At 45.1% G+C, this 17,191-nt stretch overlaps 1 protein-coding gene across 3 annotated transcripts in view; it reads right to left on the bottom strand.

Annotated features, from left to right (window-relative positions):
• LOC115659873 (protein HEG homolog 1-like) overlaps nucleotides 1-16,329 on the bottom strand; it is a 42,728-nt gene extending 26,399 nt beyond the window's left edge. For all 3 annotated transcript variants that reach the window (XM_030580603.1, XM_030580605.1, XM_030580604.1), the window contains exon 1: nucleotides 15,801-16,329. In XM_030580603.1, the coding sequence (XP_030436463.1) occupies nucleotides 15,801-16,167 (367 nt within the window). In that variant the 5' untranslated portion in view covers nucleotides 16,168-16,329. The remainder of the gene's footprint in view (nucleotides 1-15,800) is intronic.
• Nucleotides 16,330-17,191: the final 862 nt, after the last annotated feature.

The raw sequence follows: 17,191 nt of genomic DNA, 5'->3' as shown, positions 1-17,191 counted from the left end.
AACTTAACATTCTTGTCTCTCTTTTTGGAACCCTTTCCAAATTTTCAACTTTTTAGAATGTTCAAAATCCCATCTTAGTGCCACAAAAAACTTACTCTATCCCATGAGAACAGCCGGGATGATTCTGATTTTACATAGCATCCACATTGTTTGTAGGCTGTGTAATAGAAATTAAACTAGCACATTCAAAACTCTGCTTCCACTTCAACTGGGTTCATCACTTCCTGCTCTATGCACAGAAGTGGGAATTCAGGTCAGAGTGAGAAAGTGTCTGTCAGGCTGGAAGCTGCAACAGTATAATTTTTGTACATGACACAAACATGCCACTATTGGACAGGAACTGCTGGCTTGGCATGGGGGGAAACTGGCTTAGAGTTGCAATGATGCTAAAATTGGGAGATGAATTGTGCAATGGATGCTTGCACAGTGCCTGTCCTACACTATACCTATCTCATTCTCTTATTTTCATGATTCTGCAGCCCTGTGGTGCCTTATGGATGAGAGGTAAAACTCAGGTCAACGGCCATTGTGGTGAAAGTTACAGTGACACTTTCCAAAAGACGAAGGGTTTCAAAGCCAGGGTTCTGGTCAGATTCCAACCTAGATAAATACATTCTGCTTCTGAAAATCCACCCACTCTTTGGATTGGGCTTAGTATAGAGCTGAGCAAATGTTAAACTTTAAGAAGGAAACCCAGGCGTTTGACAGGAATGATAACATAATATAAACAACAGAAAGTGCCAGCAAACATTTGCTTAGGAAAATAATATACTGTAAATTCCCATCACAATAACTGACGTTTTTCAATGAGAGGTTGTGTCACCCTATGAGGGAATCAACGCTTCCTCTCCCCGTTTTCACCCCAGCTGTCCCGCCTTCGTCTCTCTCGGGATTGCGAAGCTCCTTTGCTTCAACACTACAGGGATCGTACTCTTTCCAGCAGGTCCACCCATAAATGACAGCTCCTCACCTCGAGGGCCACACCAGTCCCACAGGTGCCTAAACTTATTCCCTTTGTCTGTGTCCCGTTAGCCTCACGGGCAGTGGTGAGCTGGAGCCGGTTCGCACCAGTTCACAAAAACCGGTTGTTAAATTTAGAAGCCAGTGTAGAACCGGTTATTAAAGGGGCCAGCAGGTGGGCAAACCACTGTCCTGTCCAGCCTGCCTGAGTTCCCAGCTGGGGAGGCTCCCCTGGCCCCTCCCCCACTTCCTCCCCCCCCTCGCAGAGCGCCAGCGCGCCAAGCTGCTGGCACCAGCGCTCTGGGCAGCTCTGCAGCTCCTGCTGCTTTGAGCGGCATGGTAAGGGGGCTGGGCTGGGGCTGGGAGGAGGGTTTGGATAAGGCAGGGGCCAGGCAGGGAGCGGTTGGAGAGGGAGGAGGTTCTGGGGGGGCAGGCAGGGGATGGGGAACAGGGGGTTGCATATGTGTTGGAGTTCCGGGGGTCTGTCGGGGTGGTGGTGGATGGGGTCGGGGCAGTCAGGGGACAGGGAGCAGGGGAGTTCGGTAGGTGGTGGGGTCCTGGGGGGGCAATTAGAGTGGGGGGTCTCAGGAGGAGGTGGTCAGGGGACAAGAAGCAGGGGGGTTGAGGGGTTGCAGGTTCTGAGGAGGGCAGTCGGGGGAAGGATGTGGGGGTGGGGAAGACAGGCACGTGGGGCTTGTACTCACTGCGCAGTTCCCTATCAGGTCTTCGGCGACCGGGGGGGGAGGGAGGTGTCTTCACTCGCTCCGAGTGAAGGACCCGCCACCAAAATGCCGCTGAAAACCAGGACCCCCCACTGCCGAAGTGCCGCCGAGGACCCGGTAGGAAACCAGTTATTAGGATTTTGGGAGCTCATCACTGCTCACAGATCGTATGGTCTATGTCCCTCATGGCTGGCTCCTTGCACACTGCCCTTCAAAGTCCACCCACCTCTCCCTAGCAAATCTCCTTTTTACCCCAGCGCTGCCTCTTTCACCTCCTTCTCCTCTAATCACCTTCTAACTGCCTCTGAGCCCCCTCCCAGCTCGAGCTGCCTTCATTAGCGGTATCTCTCCCCAGGACAGCATCTAGGTGCTGCATCACAGCTGTCGGCCCTGACATTACTCCTCTTGGTCAAAACTGCAGCAAGCGATAGTGCCAGAGCTACTACACCTGTTCAGCCCAAAACGAAATGCTTTGTTTAGGCTGCATGCTGGGTTGAAACATTTTTTAAACAACGCAAAAATAAAATAAAATAAAATAAAAATAACAGTTTGGGCCGAGAAAAGTTTAGTTTGAACAATTTTCCCTTGCTCTGATTTAGTATTCCCTCACTGTCCTGTGCGTTGTTTAACAACTGCCATATTTCACCCCAGCAGTGGCTACATTTCCGTGGTGGGCTATGATATTGAGCCCTGGAGGATTCTTGCTCACTGGCCAGCCACGGGGCTGGTGGAAACCAATCGCACCCAGAGTGAGACTGATAGCAACTAGCTAAGCCTTACCCCACAAGCCCTGCCTATGAAATGAACTATTCATGAATGGCATGCTATTATAGCACCAGCGGTGCCTCACTGACCCTTCCACAGCTGAGCTATCCAACTTCCCAGCAACAGAAGATGGGATTTGGGAGGAGATCGGAGAAAAATGCAAATGAGTAGACAAGCCGCTTAAGGAGAAATTAATCCCTAGGACAGATAAGGCCCCCATCCCCCCTGCTCCTGGAAAAGGATGATGATCTAAACTGCACTTCCTAGATGAAGCTATAACCATCTGCCGCAGGAAGTAGTGATGGCAGTGCTGAGGGGGACACTGGAGGGTGTATCCCTTCCAAAGGTTGAGTTAGTTCCTCTCTCCTCCTACCATGCAGGGGAAGAAACACTGACTAATAATCACTTGATGTAATGAGCAGCTTTCAACGTGCAGCTAACACTAGGCCATCTGTGTGATTACCGTGTACACAAATAAATACACAGATAATTACACACACCTCCTTTGTGAGCATTAGGGATGGGGACAGGGGATAGGTATTTGTGTCTACAATTTTCACTGGCTTTTTAAATGCCTCAGGGAGGCTCAAGACTGCATGCCTTCTCCAGGCTCCCTGATCATTTCTCCCTAGGGACTAATTCTGCAGCGAAGAGGATACTCAGACGAGATTCGCCCTGATGAACTACGGTTCCCAGCACCTTAGAGTTCAGCTTCACATCTGCATCATGCCATCAATGCAGACAAGCCTAGGACAATGGAGAACGGCAGGATCGCTCTGTAAATCTCATTGCTGTCAGTCAGGGTGAACACAGAGAGAGGGTCAGATCAGAAGGATGGAGAGATCCTTGGCAGGGTTTACACCCACTCTGCATAGGTCTGAATGGCTGCATCAGGAACAATGGGAGAATCAGGCACAGTATCTGCTTGAAATCTGTTCACGCCACAGCCCTGGACGTCCACCCACAGTGCACAGACAAGCACCAGCTCATAGCGATAGCTCTGGTATTCTCTCAGAATCAAGTGACAGACAAGTTCAGGATTTAATCCAGCATGTGATCTGAACTCCTCCATTGTGGTTTCTTGTGGAGATATGAACGCTGCCCTTGTTACTAATCCTTGGGGCTGAATTCTGAAGATCTTTTATATTAAAAAACAGGACATTCTGGCAGACTGTATTCTATGAAATGTATCTAAATACAAGTCAACAAGCGTGCAATTATAGCCATTCCAGTTCTTTCATTCCAGTACAGAATTTTCCTACTTCTTTATGTTGATCCTTTCATGTGTCCATATTTGCTTTTTCTGCATCCCCACGTATGACAGTCTTCATGATTATTCTGAGCTCTGATCATGTTACCGCTCTAAGAAACTGATTTTCAAAGAGCCTTTATTTCCTGGGTTGTCTGCCAGTCTAATACTACACCACCAGCCTGCATTTGATAAACGAGCCAATAATATTCTAAAGAGAATTGAAATGTAGTGCTTAGCCCTGTAACCAAATCCGAATCAAACAACGATGAATGTTCAGATGCCTAAAGCTATTCAGAGGCATTTTTATAAGGTCTTTTAAAACTTGTGCCAAAGGTAAGAAGCTTTTTGAAGATGTCTTTGTGAATTACAGCCGCTGAAACACTCCTCTTTGTCCTTCTAGACACGGATGCAATTATGCCCAGCTCCCAAAAAAGAAGATAAGTGATAAATTACTAGAGCCGTATTATGCCTCATGATCAAGGTCACTCATTTGAATTTATGAGCAAAGCAGGTAATGTGCAGTTTGATGGTTTGTTGATATACCTTTCATGCAAATACGTTTACAACATAGCCGTTGGAAATGACTTTAATATGACAATGCTGTTTGCCTCATTTAAGCATAATTTCATGTGATTTTAGCAGCCATATTACCTTGACCTGTGAGCTTATCAGATCTCGCAATCTAAGCAGGGTCCGACCTCGTCAATGTTTTTGGAGATCTCCAAAAAATCATTCGGATACACCAGAAAGTTGTGTCAGTAGGTGCTGCCCTTCTCTCCAAGGCAGTATTGATGCTCAATATGGGGCTCTTTTGCATAGCACTGAGATCCTGGGGCCAGATCTGACCTTGTGTGAATTGTCATAGCTCAACTGAAGACAATGCAGCTCTAACACTGTCCACCCACTGAGGATCCAGCCCTGAGTCTTTAAAAGATTTTCCACAACAGTAAGTGTGTGAACGCCAGTATCCTTACAAACTGTGCTGTGGCGAACAGTATTCTGTAGAGCCAAATCCCTCTTCTGATTTCAGCTGGAGAAATTCCTTTAACTTTCTCCTCAAACAACTATGCTGGCATGTGGCAAATACAGAATGGCTGCCACTCTCCACCCCAGAACTGGCTGCACGTCAGTGGCAGGGTGAGCAAAGACTCAGGTTGTTTGGGATCCCTTACGTTGAAAGGCATCCCATAAATCTAATCTGATCTGATTTAGTCCATCTTGAATGAGACAGAATTGCTGATAGAGAGAGTCCCACATGCTCACCCGACATTGATGACTATAAGGAATGCAGGGTATCTATGTAACAAATGTTATGTTTTATGAAACATTCATGGTTACAGACAACAGGAAAGATGGTACTTGGAACAATTCATACATTATATAATAAAGTGCTTGGATCACTAATGACGTAACCAAGGTTATGGGAACAGTTGTTAAAACTAACTGAGAAAATTAAAACAAACCAAAATATGTAAAGAAAGAAACAAGATGTATAAAATCTTCTGGTATATTTGGAATATTTTTCTTCTTAGCTTATTGCATGTACTAAATTTAAGAGGACCTTTCAAGCAGCGTGGTCACCTCATATTCATGCCAGTAAAACTTTTCTACCAGACATCATGTATTCTCCCTACATAGATAAACATATTCAAGCTTTGTGTGTAATAATTGTTACTTCTGATACTGGAGGCAAAAAATTGGGAAGAATATATAAACAAATATGCACATCATCCACTCAGGGTTTAGCTGATCACCATATTTGGGGTCGGGAAGGAATTTTCCTCCAGGGCAGATTGGCAGAAGCCCTGGGCTGGTTTCGCCTTCCTCTGCAGCATGGGGCACGGGTCACTTGCTGGAAGGTTCTCTGCTCCTTTAAGTCTTTAAACCATGATTTGAGAACCTCAGTGGCTCAGACACAGGTTTGATACAGGAGTGGGTGAGTGAGATTCTGTGGCCTGCACTGTGCAGGAGGTCAGACTAGATGATCATAATGGTCCCTTCTGACCTTAAAGTCTATGATTCTATAAGAGAGGGGACATCTTTGTTACCATCTATAAAAGGGAAACAGGCACTAATAAATCAGCTGATATAGAGGCCTAGGTGTATGACTCTTGACTATAATGCCAAAGGCCCTGGCTTCAAAGCCCTCATAGCAGAAGTAAAAATTATCTATAGCCCATGTTGTGCAAGAGATGATTGTTTTAATGGTCCCTTCTGCCTTTAAAATCTCTGACATCATAGTTCAGTGCAAACAGGAGAAACATAAAACAACCTAATTGTCAATGATAATAATGAGGGGGGAAATTGACCTTATATCCTAGGAATCTGCATTAAAAACCAAACACTGCACCTGTCTTAAAAGAATTTTTACTTTACATAGGGATAGACCATTACACTGTTTTTCTCTTTGCTCCCCAATATTCTGTGATTTCCTTGGCACTTCAGTAGATTAGGTTTGACAGCAATGTTACAGAGATGCAGGCAACTGCTATGTTAACAGCTCGGAGAAACTGAAGTTTGCAAAGCTTCCTTTCCTCGAGGGAGCTGCATTTTTCTAAGATTATATTATTACTTGGGCTGGCCACTCAGCAACTCAGCATCATTTCCCTTTTGGGTGGAAAAGTTCTCTCCTCATCCTCTGACTCTAATTATGATTTCAGTCTGAAAGGATAAATGTAAACTCTGCATAAGCAAAGTACAATAAGCAGTGTCTCATGTAGCAGCAGCAGGATATTATGGTATGTATGGGCTGTGATGCCTTAAAATATAGACATATGTCTGTACACACACCTATTACATCTACGCAAAGAGAGGGAAACCTCTGTTCTGTAACCCCTCTGGCTGTTACAGAACAATTTCCCACAAATATGCACTTGAACTGTCAATATGTTCACTTAGACTGGGTTTGTGCCCCTCTTACATCTGCTCCCCATGAATATTCTTGCCAACGAGTTTACTAACATTCATGGAAATAGCGCATTTGAAGTAACAATTGCAAAATGTCCACAAAGAGAGACTTTTGAACATGTAATTAAAAAAATACCTAGCTCCTATATAGCACTTTTCATCAGTAGATCTCAAAGCACCTAACCAAGGAGGTTAGTAATTGTGAGTATTCCCACAAGAAACTGTCAATCAGCCAATCAGGAAAGAGAAAACATACCATAGGACCTACAAGTCAAATCAAATGTAAACAACAGAGCCCTCATTTGGGATATCAAATGCTTACAACAACAAGCTGCTTGCACACAATCTGCGGGCTAAGAATTACTCTCATCTGGTGAGTAGTTCTGAATAAAGACATTGGTCTGGAGAATCCTCGGGTAGCTGGCTAAGTTGTCTTTAAGGCTGCTTTGCTCCACCAAAGAGTAACAATTCAGCCTTAGCAGGTGGCAGGAACCAGTCCCCTGCCTTTTTACAGAAACTCAGTGTGGGCTATGGAGTGAGAGGATTAATACAGTTTGAATTAACAAGGTGTGTGTGTGTGTGTGTGTGTGTGTGTGTGTGTGTGTGTGTGTGTGTGTGTGTGTGTGTGTGTGTGTGTGTGTGTGTGTGTGTGTGTGTGTGTGTGTGTGTGTGTGTGTGTGTTACAATAGGTGTGGGGGGGGGAGTTCCAGGTAGAAAGATACCTTACTTCAAACGGGAGCGGGGGAAAAGACCTTGTGAGCTTCCAAAACGCCACCTTAACACACACACCCTCCCAAGAAAACACAGGAATATTTTGGGGAAGTTCTATGGCCTGCGTTACACAGGAGGTCAGACTAGGAGGCCACAATGTGCCTTCTGGCCTGGGAATCTATATAACATCATTACCCTTACTCTAAGAAAACAAAACAGAAATCCCTGAGCGTTTTAGAACTTTCTGCTGCCCACTCAGATGAAAATACAGCAAGCCTGGGCTTTTCAAAAGGACTTAGCACTGTGTACTGGGAACAGAGTTAGGTCAGCGCTGTGCCTTTTTGAAAATCCCGGAGTGAGTGCTCATTTGGCAAGCTCCACTTTTATGTCAAAGTTGTGAAAAGGAAAAGTGGAGAAAGCTGAAAGGCTCTGGGGCAGAAAGGATGGAGGCTGCTTTGCCATCTGACACTCTGGCTTATACACCCCCGCAAACTTTTATTTATCCTCATTTTTGAAATCTATATACTTAACTTGGCGAGAATGTTTGCAATTCTGGTAGCATGGCCTTTAAGCAGGGCTCTTGCTGGGATTTCAGAGAAGTTGGGGAAGAAGGAAAATCTGAAAGTTCTTAGAAGGAAAATAATAGAAAACCCAGGAATAGCTTTTCCAGGGTACAGTCACATTATTGCTGCACAAGTGGGTTTTTTTGTTTGTTTGCTTTATAAGAAAGCAGTCTGGGGTTCTTAAATTGTGCTTTTATTGTATTTCACGCGCGTTTTTACTACACTGTGAAAGTGCTGCCCCGCAAATCCCGACTGTGAGCGTTTAATAAATAAAATTATTATTGTCAAGTAAAGTACTGTTAAAGCCTCAGTCCTTCAGCCTTTACATGCTCATATGATCAATGGTCCTGAACACAATTTTCAGATCTCTCACGCCATTATGACTTCCAGTTTTATTCACAGACTTTAAGGCCAAAAGGGACCTTTACAATTTGACCTCCTGCGTCACACAGACTGAAGATCATACCACTTTGCCAGTAAAATCTGCCAACTAACCCTAGCCTTCCAAGGAAACAGCTAATGTTCACACACAATTGACTGGACACTGTGTTTATACTTTCCAATACATGGTGATTCACAATGGGTCAGAACTAGGGGCCAGCAATAGAGCTGGGCAGGAAATGGTTTTTGTGATTTCATAAATTTTCGCACTCCGCTTTGGGACAACACCAAGACCTTTCAAGGTTTTTTTGCAAAAACGAAAGAAAGGGAGACCCACCCAAGAATAGCCAATAGCGTGGTGCTTAGGGCACTTATCTGGGATGTGGGTCTCCAGAGATTTAAACCTGGGGCTATTGGCTATTCTTGGTAGAGTCTCTCTCTCTTGTTTTAAGCAGAAATCCATCCAGGCCTTGCGAAACCCTTTCCTGATGAATGTTTCATTGAAACCTATATAGTCTCAACCAAAAAAAAAAACAACAACCCCAGTTTAAAAGATTCGGCGTTTTCTGGTGAAAAAACGGTCCGTCAAAGAACTCTTGACCTGCTCTATCTACCATTGTTTTCCAGTGGCATGAAGAAATCTCTTTCCAAGAATGACTTGAAATATCACAGTTCTGAAGAAGCAGTCTGAAAATGTAAGACTTCTGCCCGACAGCAGCAAGCCAGAACCACAACCTCTGAACAAGTCCTTTTCAAGTTGTATGCTGAAACCACAGTCAAACAAAAGTCATTTCACGCAGAGCAATTTTCTGCGGCACCTCATGAAAAACAAGTCAGTTTCAAGATCACACACAAAGTGAACTCCCATCTTCTCACAGTACAATTTAATTTGACAAGATACTCAAGTAACTGCCCCAAAATACACATCAGGGACAACAGTGGAAGTGTTACAGCAAGAAAATGTGAGGACTAGAAAGTTAAGGCCCTGACTCTGCTTAAGGCTAGGATTCATGAAACTTGGATTTTAGGCTCAGTTTGGCCACAGAATTCCACAAATCACTTAATCCTTCTGTGCCTTACTTCCTCACTGGTTAAGCAGGGATGGTGTTATCAAGATCCATTAATGTTTGTGAAGTGTCCAGTTGTTACAACAAGGAGTGCAACAGACAAGGAAGGTAGAGGGTGGTACCAGCAAGTGCCAGGGTGCAAACTGCCTGAGATCTTAAGCAGCATTGGAGAGTGGGGGTTTGAGTTCTAGATTTAAATGACTGATCCAGGAGGCTGGGGGAAAGAAACAAACTGTTCCAGACACTGAGTATGTTGGGCAAAAATGCCATCGTCATCCTTATCCGATCAGTACTGTTAACTCTTCTGATACTTACGTAAATCACATTCACAGAGGAACTCATCCAGGGCATGTTACAATGGCAGGAGTACGTCACATGGGCATTTCTCCTAATCCAGCGTCAATTAATGCGCTGTGAGAATAAATCTTCAGCACTGTTTTTCCAGCCACAAGAAAAATTGCAGCTCATTACATTACCTGTTTTAAACTTAAGTGGTGGTTACTGAGTGGCTGGAATGATCGTAGGGAGTGTGCTGGACTGCCAGGCGAGTGTGAGGCCTGTGATGGCTCTAACAGTTTGCAATGCAAGACTGAAACCATCAGAAATAGCTTCTGTAATAGCACTTACAATAAAGTATCTCACCTCACATTCATGCAATGCTTATTGCAATAACCCAGCATATGACAGATTCATTCCACATTAATGTAGGTGTCATACTCACAGTGAGTCTGGATTACAAACATTTGCATTTCATCATTCATTAATCTGCCATTAAAATAAAGGGTTACTGATTCCAAACCCACTTAAATCAATGGAAAGACGTCCATTAACTTCAGTGGACTTTCCATCAGACCTTTAATGCCTGCAAGGATCTGGGAACAAGTAGCTCTCACTCCCCTTCTCTTTTGTTCCCCTGATGAAGCAAAACTAAATCCATATAACTTGGGGGAGGGATAGCTCAGTGGTTTGAGCATTAGCCTGCTAAACCCAGGGTTGTGAGCTCAATCCTTGAGGGAGCCATTTAGGGAGCTGGGGCAAAAATCTGCCTGGGGATTAGGCCTGCTTTGAGCAGGGGATTGGACTAGATGACCTCCTGAGGTCCCTTCCAACTCTGATATTCTATGACTACAAATCTGCAGCACAAAAAAATCATTTAAGTTATATTTCATGTAAGGATGAGTAGGGAAGGGGGCAAGGCAGCAGAGCATATTAGTGCACAGGTCTTCCAGGTGCTTGATGCACCTTGAATAGTCATTTACACCGGTGCAAAGTGGGTGCAATCAGAACAGCAGTGTTTTATGTCCACTTTGCACCAATGTAAATGATTAGACAAGGTGCAGGCAACAGAGAATCAGGCTCACAGACTGGAGGGAATCATGTGACCAATACTAACTGTTGAGTGGAGGGAGATTTGAAGCCAGCTTGAGGACACAAGCCCCATCCCAAAGCCTGCTCCCCAACCCTCCTAAGCTTGCCGCCTCTCCCAGAATGCTTCAGAGATGGGAGAGGAAGGGAGTCAATATTACACAGTTACTTCTAATGCTCATAAGGTGCAGCACTAAAGATATGCAAGGCAGCAACTGGTATGGAAAAGGTGATGGAGGAAGGAAGGAAGGAAAGACAACACAGACATGGATAGGAGGAATCTACTTATTTAGGCATTTGCACAGCTCCCATCATCACCAGGCTATCCGAGTGTCTCACATACCATGGCCACATAAGAGGGACAGCAGAGAAGACCAGGGGAAAAGACATAAGGGGAAAGATTTGCTTGACTGGGGACCCTTCTCTAGATAGGACACTTGTAGAGGCGCAGTGCTAGCCTTTATCATCATTTGTACTATGGTAGCACCAAGAGGCCACAGCCCAGATCAAAGACCTATTGTACAAATACAAAGAGCAAGTGGCAGTCCCTGCCGTAAAGATATTACAAATCAAAGTAGACAAGACAGACACATATGAAAAGGGCAGTAGTAGTATCCCCATTTTACAGATGGGGAAGTGGAACAGAGAAATAAAATGACTTGCCAGTGGACGTAAAGCAGTCTGTGGCACAGTCAGGAACTGAACTCCAATCTCCGAAGTTCCAGTTCAATGTTCTACCCACAGACTAGCCACTTGCTCTCAGGTACACCCCCTCCTGGTATGATATTAAGATAAAACAACTGCCAATAGAAAATGCATAGCAGAGAGTTTAGGTGGTCCCACAACTCCAGCTATTGCTTGAACCATTTGTCCTGTTTCTCAGCACGACTACTTTTTCTGATATCAAAGGGGTAGCCGTGTTAGTCTGGATCTGTAAAAAGCAACTAAGCGTCCTGTGGCACCTTATAGACTAACAAATGTTAGTCTGACAAAGTAGGTATTCACCCATGAAAGCTTATAGTCCAACACATTTGTTAGGCTAGAAGGTGCCACGGGACTCTGTTGCTTTTTACTTTTTCTGACTACATCTGTGCCCACCCAGATTCAGTTTCTATGTTGCACAACAAGCAAAAAGGATTTGTCCTAGTCCTAATTTATTCACATCACAAAATGATTGCATGGTTTTGGCACAAACAGCCTACTGAAGGGAATGGAGGTGAAGTTGAAAGTCAAGACTGAGGTGCCTTGGCCGAGGTGCAGAAAGCAGCTTAGATAGGGCCTGCCTCTGTTATGCATAGTTTGAACTATCTCCACCAGCTGCTCACTTTCACAGGCACTAATTTTTAAGATTAAGTTTCACTGCAGAGCTCCTCTCTGCTGATACCATCTACTTATCTAACTCTGCTGAGAAAGAACCTTTGCATTCTGACTTCAAAGAGAGTCAGACCACAAGCTGCCGAGATGCAATCTTTGTTTCCATGTAGCGACACAGTGATGAGTTTACAAGAAATGCTTGTGGAAGGTAGGCAGGATAGACAAAAGCTAACTAACTTTTCAAGTGTCTGTAGCTCAAACCCCAAATGATTCAGTAGGCCACATCAGACTACAGCTATAATACAGAATCATTATCTTGACTGACAGGCACAGAACCTTACCTAACATCTAGTGGATTGCAGTTGTCAGGACATAATGTAATTTATTATGTAGTTTACCATGGTTTCCACCAGCCACCCTGCTCTCAGTCTTCCTAATTTCTCCTAGGTTAAGATCGACATCATTCACGGCCTACTACAGCATGATAAATTCTGTGGAGAATGGCTCTCCGTGAAATGCCTGAGCAGTCGCTCACAATAAGCCACATCTATTTTAGAGCTCTTGGGCAGACAGTTTTAGTTTTTCAAACCTTAATGATTGAAATGCATTCCTCTCTCAACTCAGGAGTCGGCAGAGTCATGAAAAGATGCTGGACTGCTATCTGAGCTTAAATTAAATATATTTCTTCTAGGAATTTACATGATCCTCATCATTTAAATCTGAGCACATGATGATCATTAATGGATTTTATCTCTGTCAGGTAGGGAAGTATTGTCTCTATTTTACAGATAGGGAACTGATGCACAGAGTAGGTTACTTGTCTATCCTAAGGAAACATAAAGACCTCTGTGGCTGAAAATGCAACAGAACTGAGAGGCCTCTTAAATCGAGGCCAGTGCCCTATATGTTGGGCTAGTCTTCCTCCCTTGTTATGCAAGCATTATTGTACATAGTTCTTTATAGGGCTTTATTTGATCCACCCAGGTATAAACTTTATTTTATATGTGTACATCTGATAAAAGGCACCTTCTGAATATGTTAAGAAAATCAAAATATTTTTTCAAAGTAGTTTTTACCATATGTTCTGAAATTGTAGCGCTATAAATAAAGAACATCTCTAAATAGCATAATGTGACATTGGGGAGTTCTCTCCACAGCAGAAATTACTGGGTGAAATTCTATGGCCTGTGTGACCACGAGGTCAATAATCATAGTGGTGGTCCCTTCTGGCTTTAAACCACTGAAGCTATATTTATCACATGCTAGAGTTCTTTACACTATACACAGAAATCCAATGCCAACTTTTCAAACATATTAATCATCCTTAGAGTTATGTGTTCAAGTTGAAAAATAGGGAAAACATGCTGTTTAAAATTATATCCACTTTTCCTATAAAAAATTTGCCTGTGTGCTAGCCTGTGTAATCACCAATCTAGGCACTGACCATGATCAGTGGATACCTCTGTATAGTGTGTACCTGATAGATGACTAATAAGAAGAGGCTTTTACAATCTATTTTGACTAGCTTCCCATTCTTCATAGCAGAAGTGCAGCAAAGAAAAGAAAGAAAGAAAGAAAAATTTAAAATTATTGCAATTCTGAAAAATCCCTACATCTGGATCTGATAGGCCAGTAATCATTGTGAAGCAGGATATGGGGAAATCTGAATAAAGAAAACATCTGGGTGGTATACAGAAGAATTCTCACTGCACCTGCTGATTTCCTGCCCTGGAAGCATTGCGTCACACCTGGTAAAATATGCACCTTTGGAATGCAGCAACAACCAACTGCCATTCTAACAGTCAGCTACTGAATAAGGACCATCCTGCAGCTTATCCACTTCCTACTGAGGTTCTGCTAGCTTTGTCATTTTCATTTCCATGTTGTTTTTAAAAAGTAGAGGTAGAATCTTTTAAAGTGATTCAGTCAGTATAGTGGAAAATTACAATCTGATTGTATTCTTTGCACAAGCCTTCATCTGCTCAAACCCTCCTTTACTACACTAGTATACAGCTGTGCAGTGTTCAAGTGATTTCAAGGGATCTAATAATTTATAATTACCAAAGCAAATGAATCTGTGCTTGTAATATTTCTTTAGAGTTCAGTTTGATATTTTGTTACAGGCTTCTGTAGTCTGTACTTAGAAGTATAAAGGCATCATACTCTGTTTAACTTAATCGTCTCTTAAACCCAGAGGTATTTTTTTCATATTCTATTCCCCCCCAACAGGTAGTATTTAAACTTTTGAAACTCTAAACTACATCTGAGATTTTACATAGCAGCCAGGAATGTAAATTTTAATTCCATATGTATTAACTAACAGGAGCACATTTATTTTCTTTTTTACATCAGCACTTGTTTTGCATTTTCATAAAATATAAATGTTGCCACAAAAAAACAGCCTGATGAGGATTCCAAATTAAAAGTTTGGAAAAGTTTGGAAAAATTAAAGTTTGGAAAAATTAAAAACCTGAAGAGGAGAAATAGTCCAAACTTTTCTCTCTCTCCTTTTGTATCACAGGTGATCCGCTACTAAGGTCACCAGAATGACACAAATGCTTGCACTGACCAGGGCCTTAACCTTTCCAGTGGTACAATTCCAGTGTGTTGTAAGGGATTCACCCAATATTACCTTCATCATGTATATGTTATCCCGCAGCCTTTGCAAATAAAGGCTAAACTCCTTAGCTTTCCAAGGGCACAATTTAAAGCTCTCTGAAGCCAATAAGAGTCTTTCCATCAACTTCAAGAGGCTTTGGGTCAGACTAAACCCAGCTGAAGGGTGACGGATGTTGTGCAGTGCTGCCCACACACCCTTTGCTGGAGTGCCTACATTAACTTTCCTTTCCTTTGCAGCCCTTTGTGTTGGAGAAGCGGCCAATCTCCCCATTACTCAGAAACAGCTTCCCGATGCCTGTGCACCCAAATCCTCTAGGAACAGAGTGACCAGATATCCCGATTTTATAGGGACAGTCCCAATTTTTGGGTCTTTTTCTTATACAGTCTCCTATTACCACCCACCCCCTGTCCCGATTTTTCACATTTGCTGTCTGGTCACCCTAGCTAGGAAGCAGACTTGGGACAAGCCCCCAGCCTACTCGCAGTGCTCCCATCACAGCAGCAAGCCCCCCATGCAGGCTCTCCCCAGCCAGTTACAATTACATAATTCCAGTGATCTGCCAAAGCAGCTGGTTTGCCACTTCTTAGCACAATTCCTCTGCTGCTTTCTCTCTCCCCACCCTCTGGGATAACACAAACCAGAGCCCATTCCCCCTGGATAAGCTTCCACGCTGCACCCCAGCGAGCACCACGAAGTGGCCAAGGAGGTGCATTGGCCCACACACACATTAGGGATTTTCTGGGTGGGTGAGTGGGTTAAAATAGGGACATGCTTATTTAAAAAACCAAAACCAGCTCCTTCTCCCGCTCCTTCCTGGAAATGTATTGGCCTGGAGGAGATTTTTGCAGAGGGTGGGGAGTTGCAATGATTTTGCTCCCAAAATAGCCACCCAATTGGCTCCGGGTCTCTGCAGCTGGCTTCGGTGCTGCCCAGCCCTGCCTGCCCTTGCTGGGACGCGGGATGATCTGATCAGCCCCCCAAAAAATCAACCCTCCCTACGGCAGCGAGCAAGGGCTGGGAAAAGGGGGAGCCCTCTCCAGGCAGGGCAGCGCCTTTGCTGGAGCCCGAAGGGTGCCAGGGCTCAGGGGCACACAGGGGCGAGCTGGGTGGGTGCCTGACCGGGAGGGCACCCCCACACCCTCCCCAGCGCAGCAGCTCTTGTGCCTCACTCACCCGGGCTGCTGGTGTGTCCTGCCGCGGCCGGCTCCGAGGTGCTGCCGGACACTGGCGGCGCCCAGGGCACGGAGCTCTCCCTCTCCCAGGGAGGCAGCCGGGAAGCCGCCGCCGCCGCGGCAGCAGCTGCAGCAGAGACGTCCCGGCTGGAAGAACCCTGCGGCCCCGCGGCCGGCGTGGTGGCTCCGCTGAGCTGGGTCCGAGCAGGGGGGTCGCTGGAGGAGGCGAAGGGGCCCGATCCCGCAGAGGGCTGCAGCAGCAGCAGCAGCAGCAGGAGGCTAAGTTGGCGCAGCAGCAAAGTGCACGTTGCTCGCATGATGCAGCCGGGGGGCTTCACATGCCCGGCGCAGAGGCCGGCTAGTAACATTAATACTGATTATTAATGAACCCGGGTTAGACTATGGGGCGGGGGGAAGGGAAGGAAGCAGGAAGATCAAGGGGAAGCAGCAGCCCCTGCCTTAAAAGTTCCTCGGGTCCATAGGGAGGCTGGAGGGGGGGATTTCATGGTCGAGCCCCCGAGGGTAACACTAGTAAGTGACGAACCGCCTCATGCTAATTACATGGAGCCTGAAAGTAAAAGGACAGGCACAGGCTCCTCCTAGAGGTTGACATCACCAGCCAAAGCCGCTTCCCCGGCTCCGCTGCTGCCCTGGCCAGCCCTCCTCCGCAGCCCCATCCCGGGGAGAAGGGGCCGGGGGCTTTGCAGACCGGGGAGGGCGGGGACAGAGGCACCTCAGCTTTGCCCTGCGTCCTGAGAAATGCGACGTGCTACAGCGGTGCCAAGCGTGGGACTTCTCCTCCCGCAGTCAAACCAGGCTCCGGGCTGCACAGGAGAGGGACATCGATGGGGTTTTGTGAAAGCATCTGACAGCACACGGTTTCTCTTCTGTTATTATTTACTTATGAGAATAACAATATGTTCTGTATGGACGGACACACACACGTTCCTCCCCCTGGGCTCCCGGCTTCTCCAGCTCGGTCTGAGATTGCAAACTGTTGCCAGAGGAGGGTCTGTTGAGCACATTGGCAGCATTCAAACAACAACAAGGTCCTGGTCGCTGCAGGGGTGATTTTATCCCTACCCCCTGCCTCCACATAAATATAAATGCATATATAACTAAAACATTTGTGTGCGAGTTACCATGGAGTAAAGGATGTGGAACACGGTGTCAGACCTGTAGTCCATCAAGTCTGGTATCTTGTCTCTTGTCCCTTGCAATGACCAATATTGCTTCAGAAGCAGATGAATATCTGCCCAGTTGTACATCTGTCCAGTTGCACAATGGTAAACAAAAAGGAACAATTTTTCTCCTGACCCTTATGGTGTTCATCTGAGTTCATGAAGCATCAGATGTGGTTGCTGTTTTAGGACCCAACATTTAATTCTCACT

Source organism: Gopherus evgoodei, chromosome 11 (assembly GCF_007399415.2).
Source record: "Gopherus evgoodei ecotype Sinaloan lineage chromosome 11, rGopEvg1_v1.p, whole genome shotgun sequence".
Classification (NCBI taxonomy): Eukaryota; Metazoa; Chordata; order Testudines; family Testudinidae; genus Gopherus; species Gopherus evgoodei.
The sequence above is the reverse complement of the archived record's forward strand: the minus strand, read 5'-3'. Positions and strand labels throughout refer to the sequence as shown.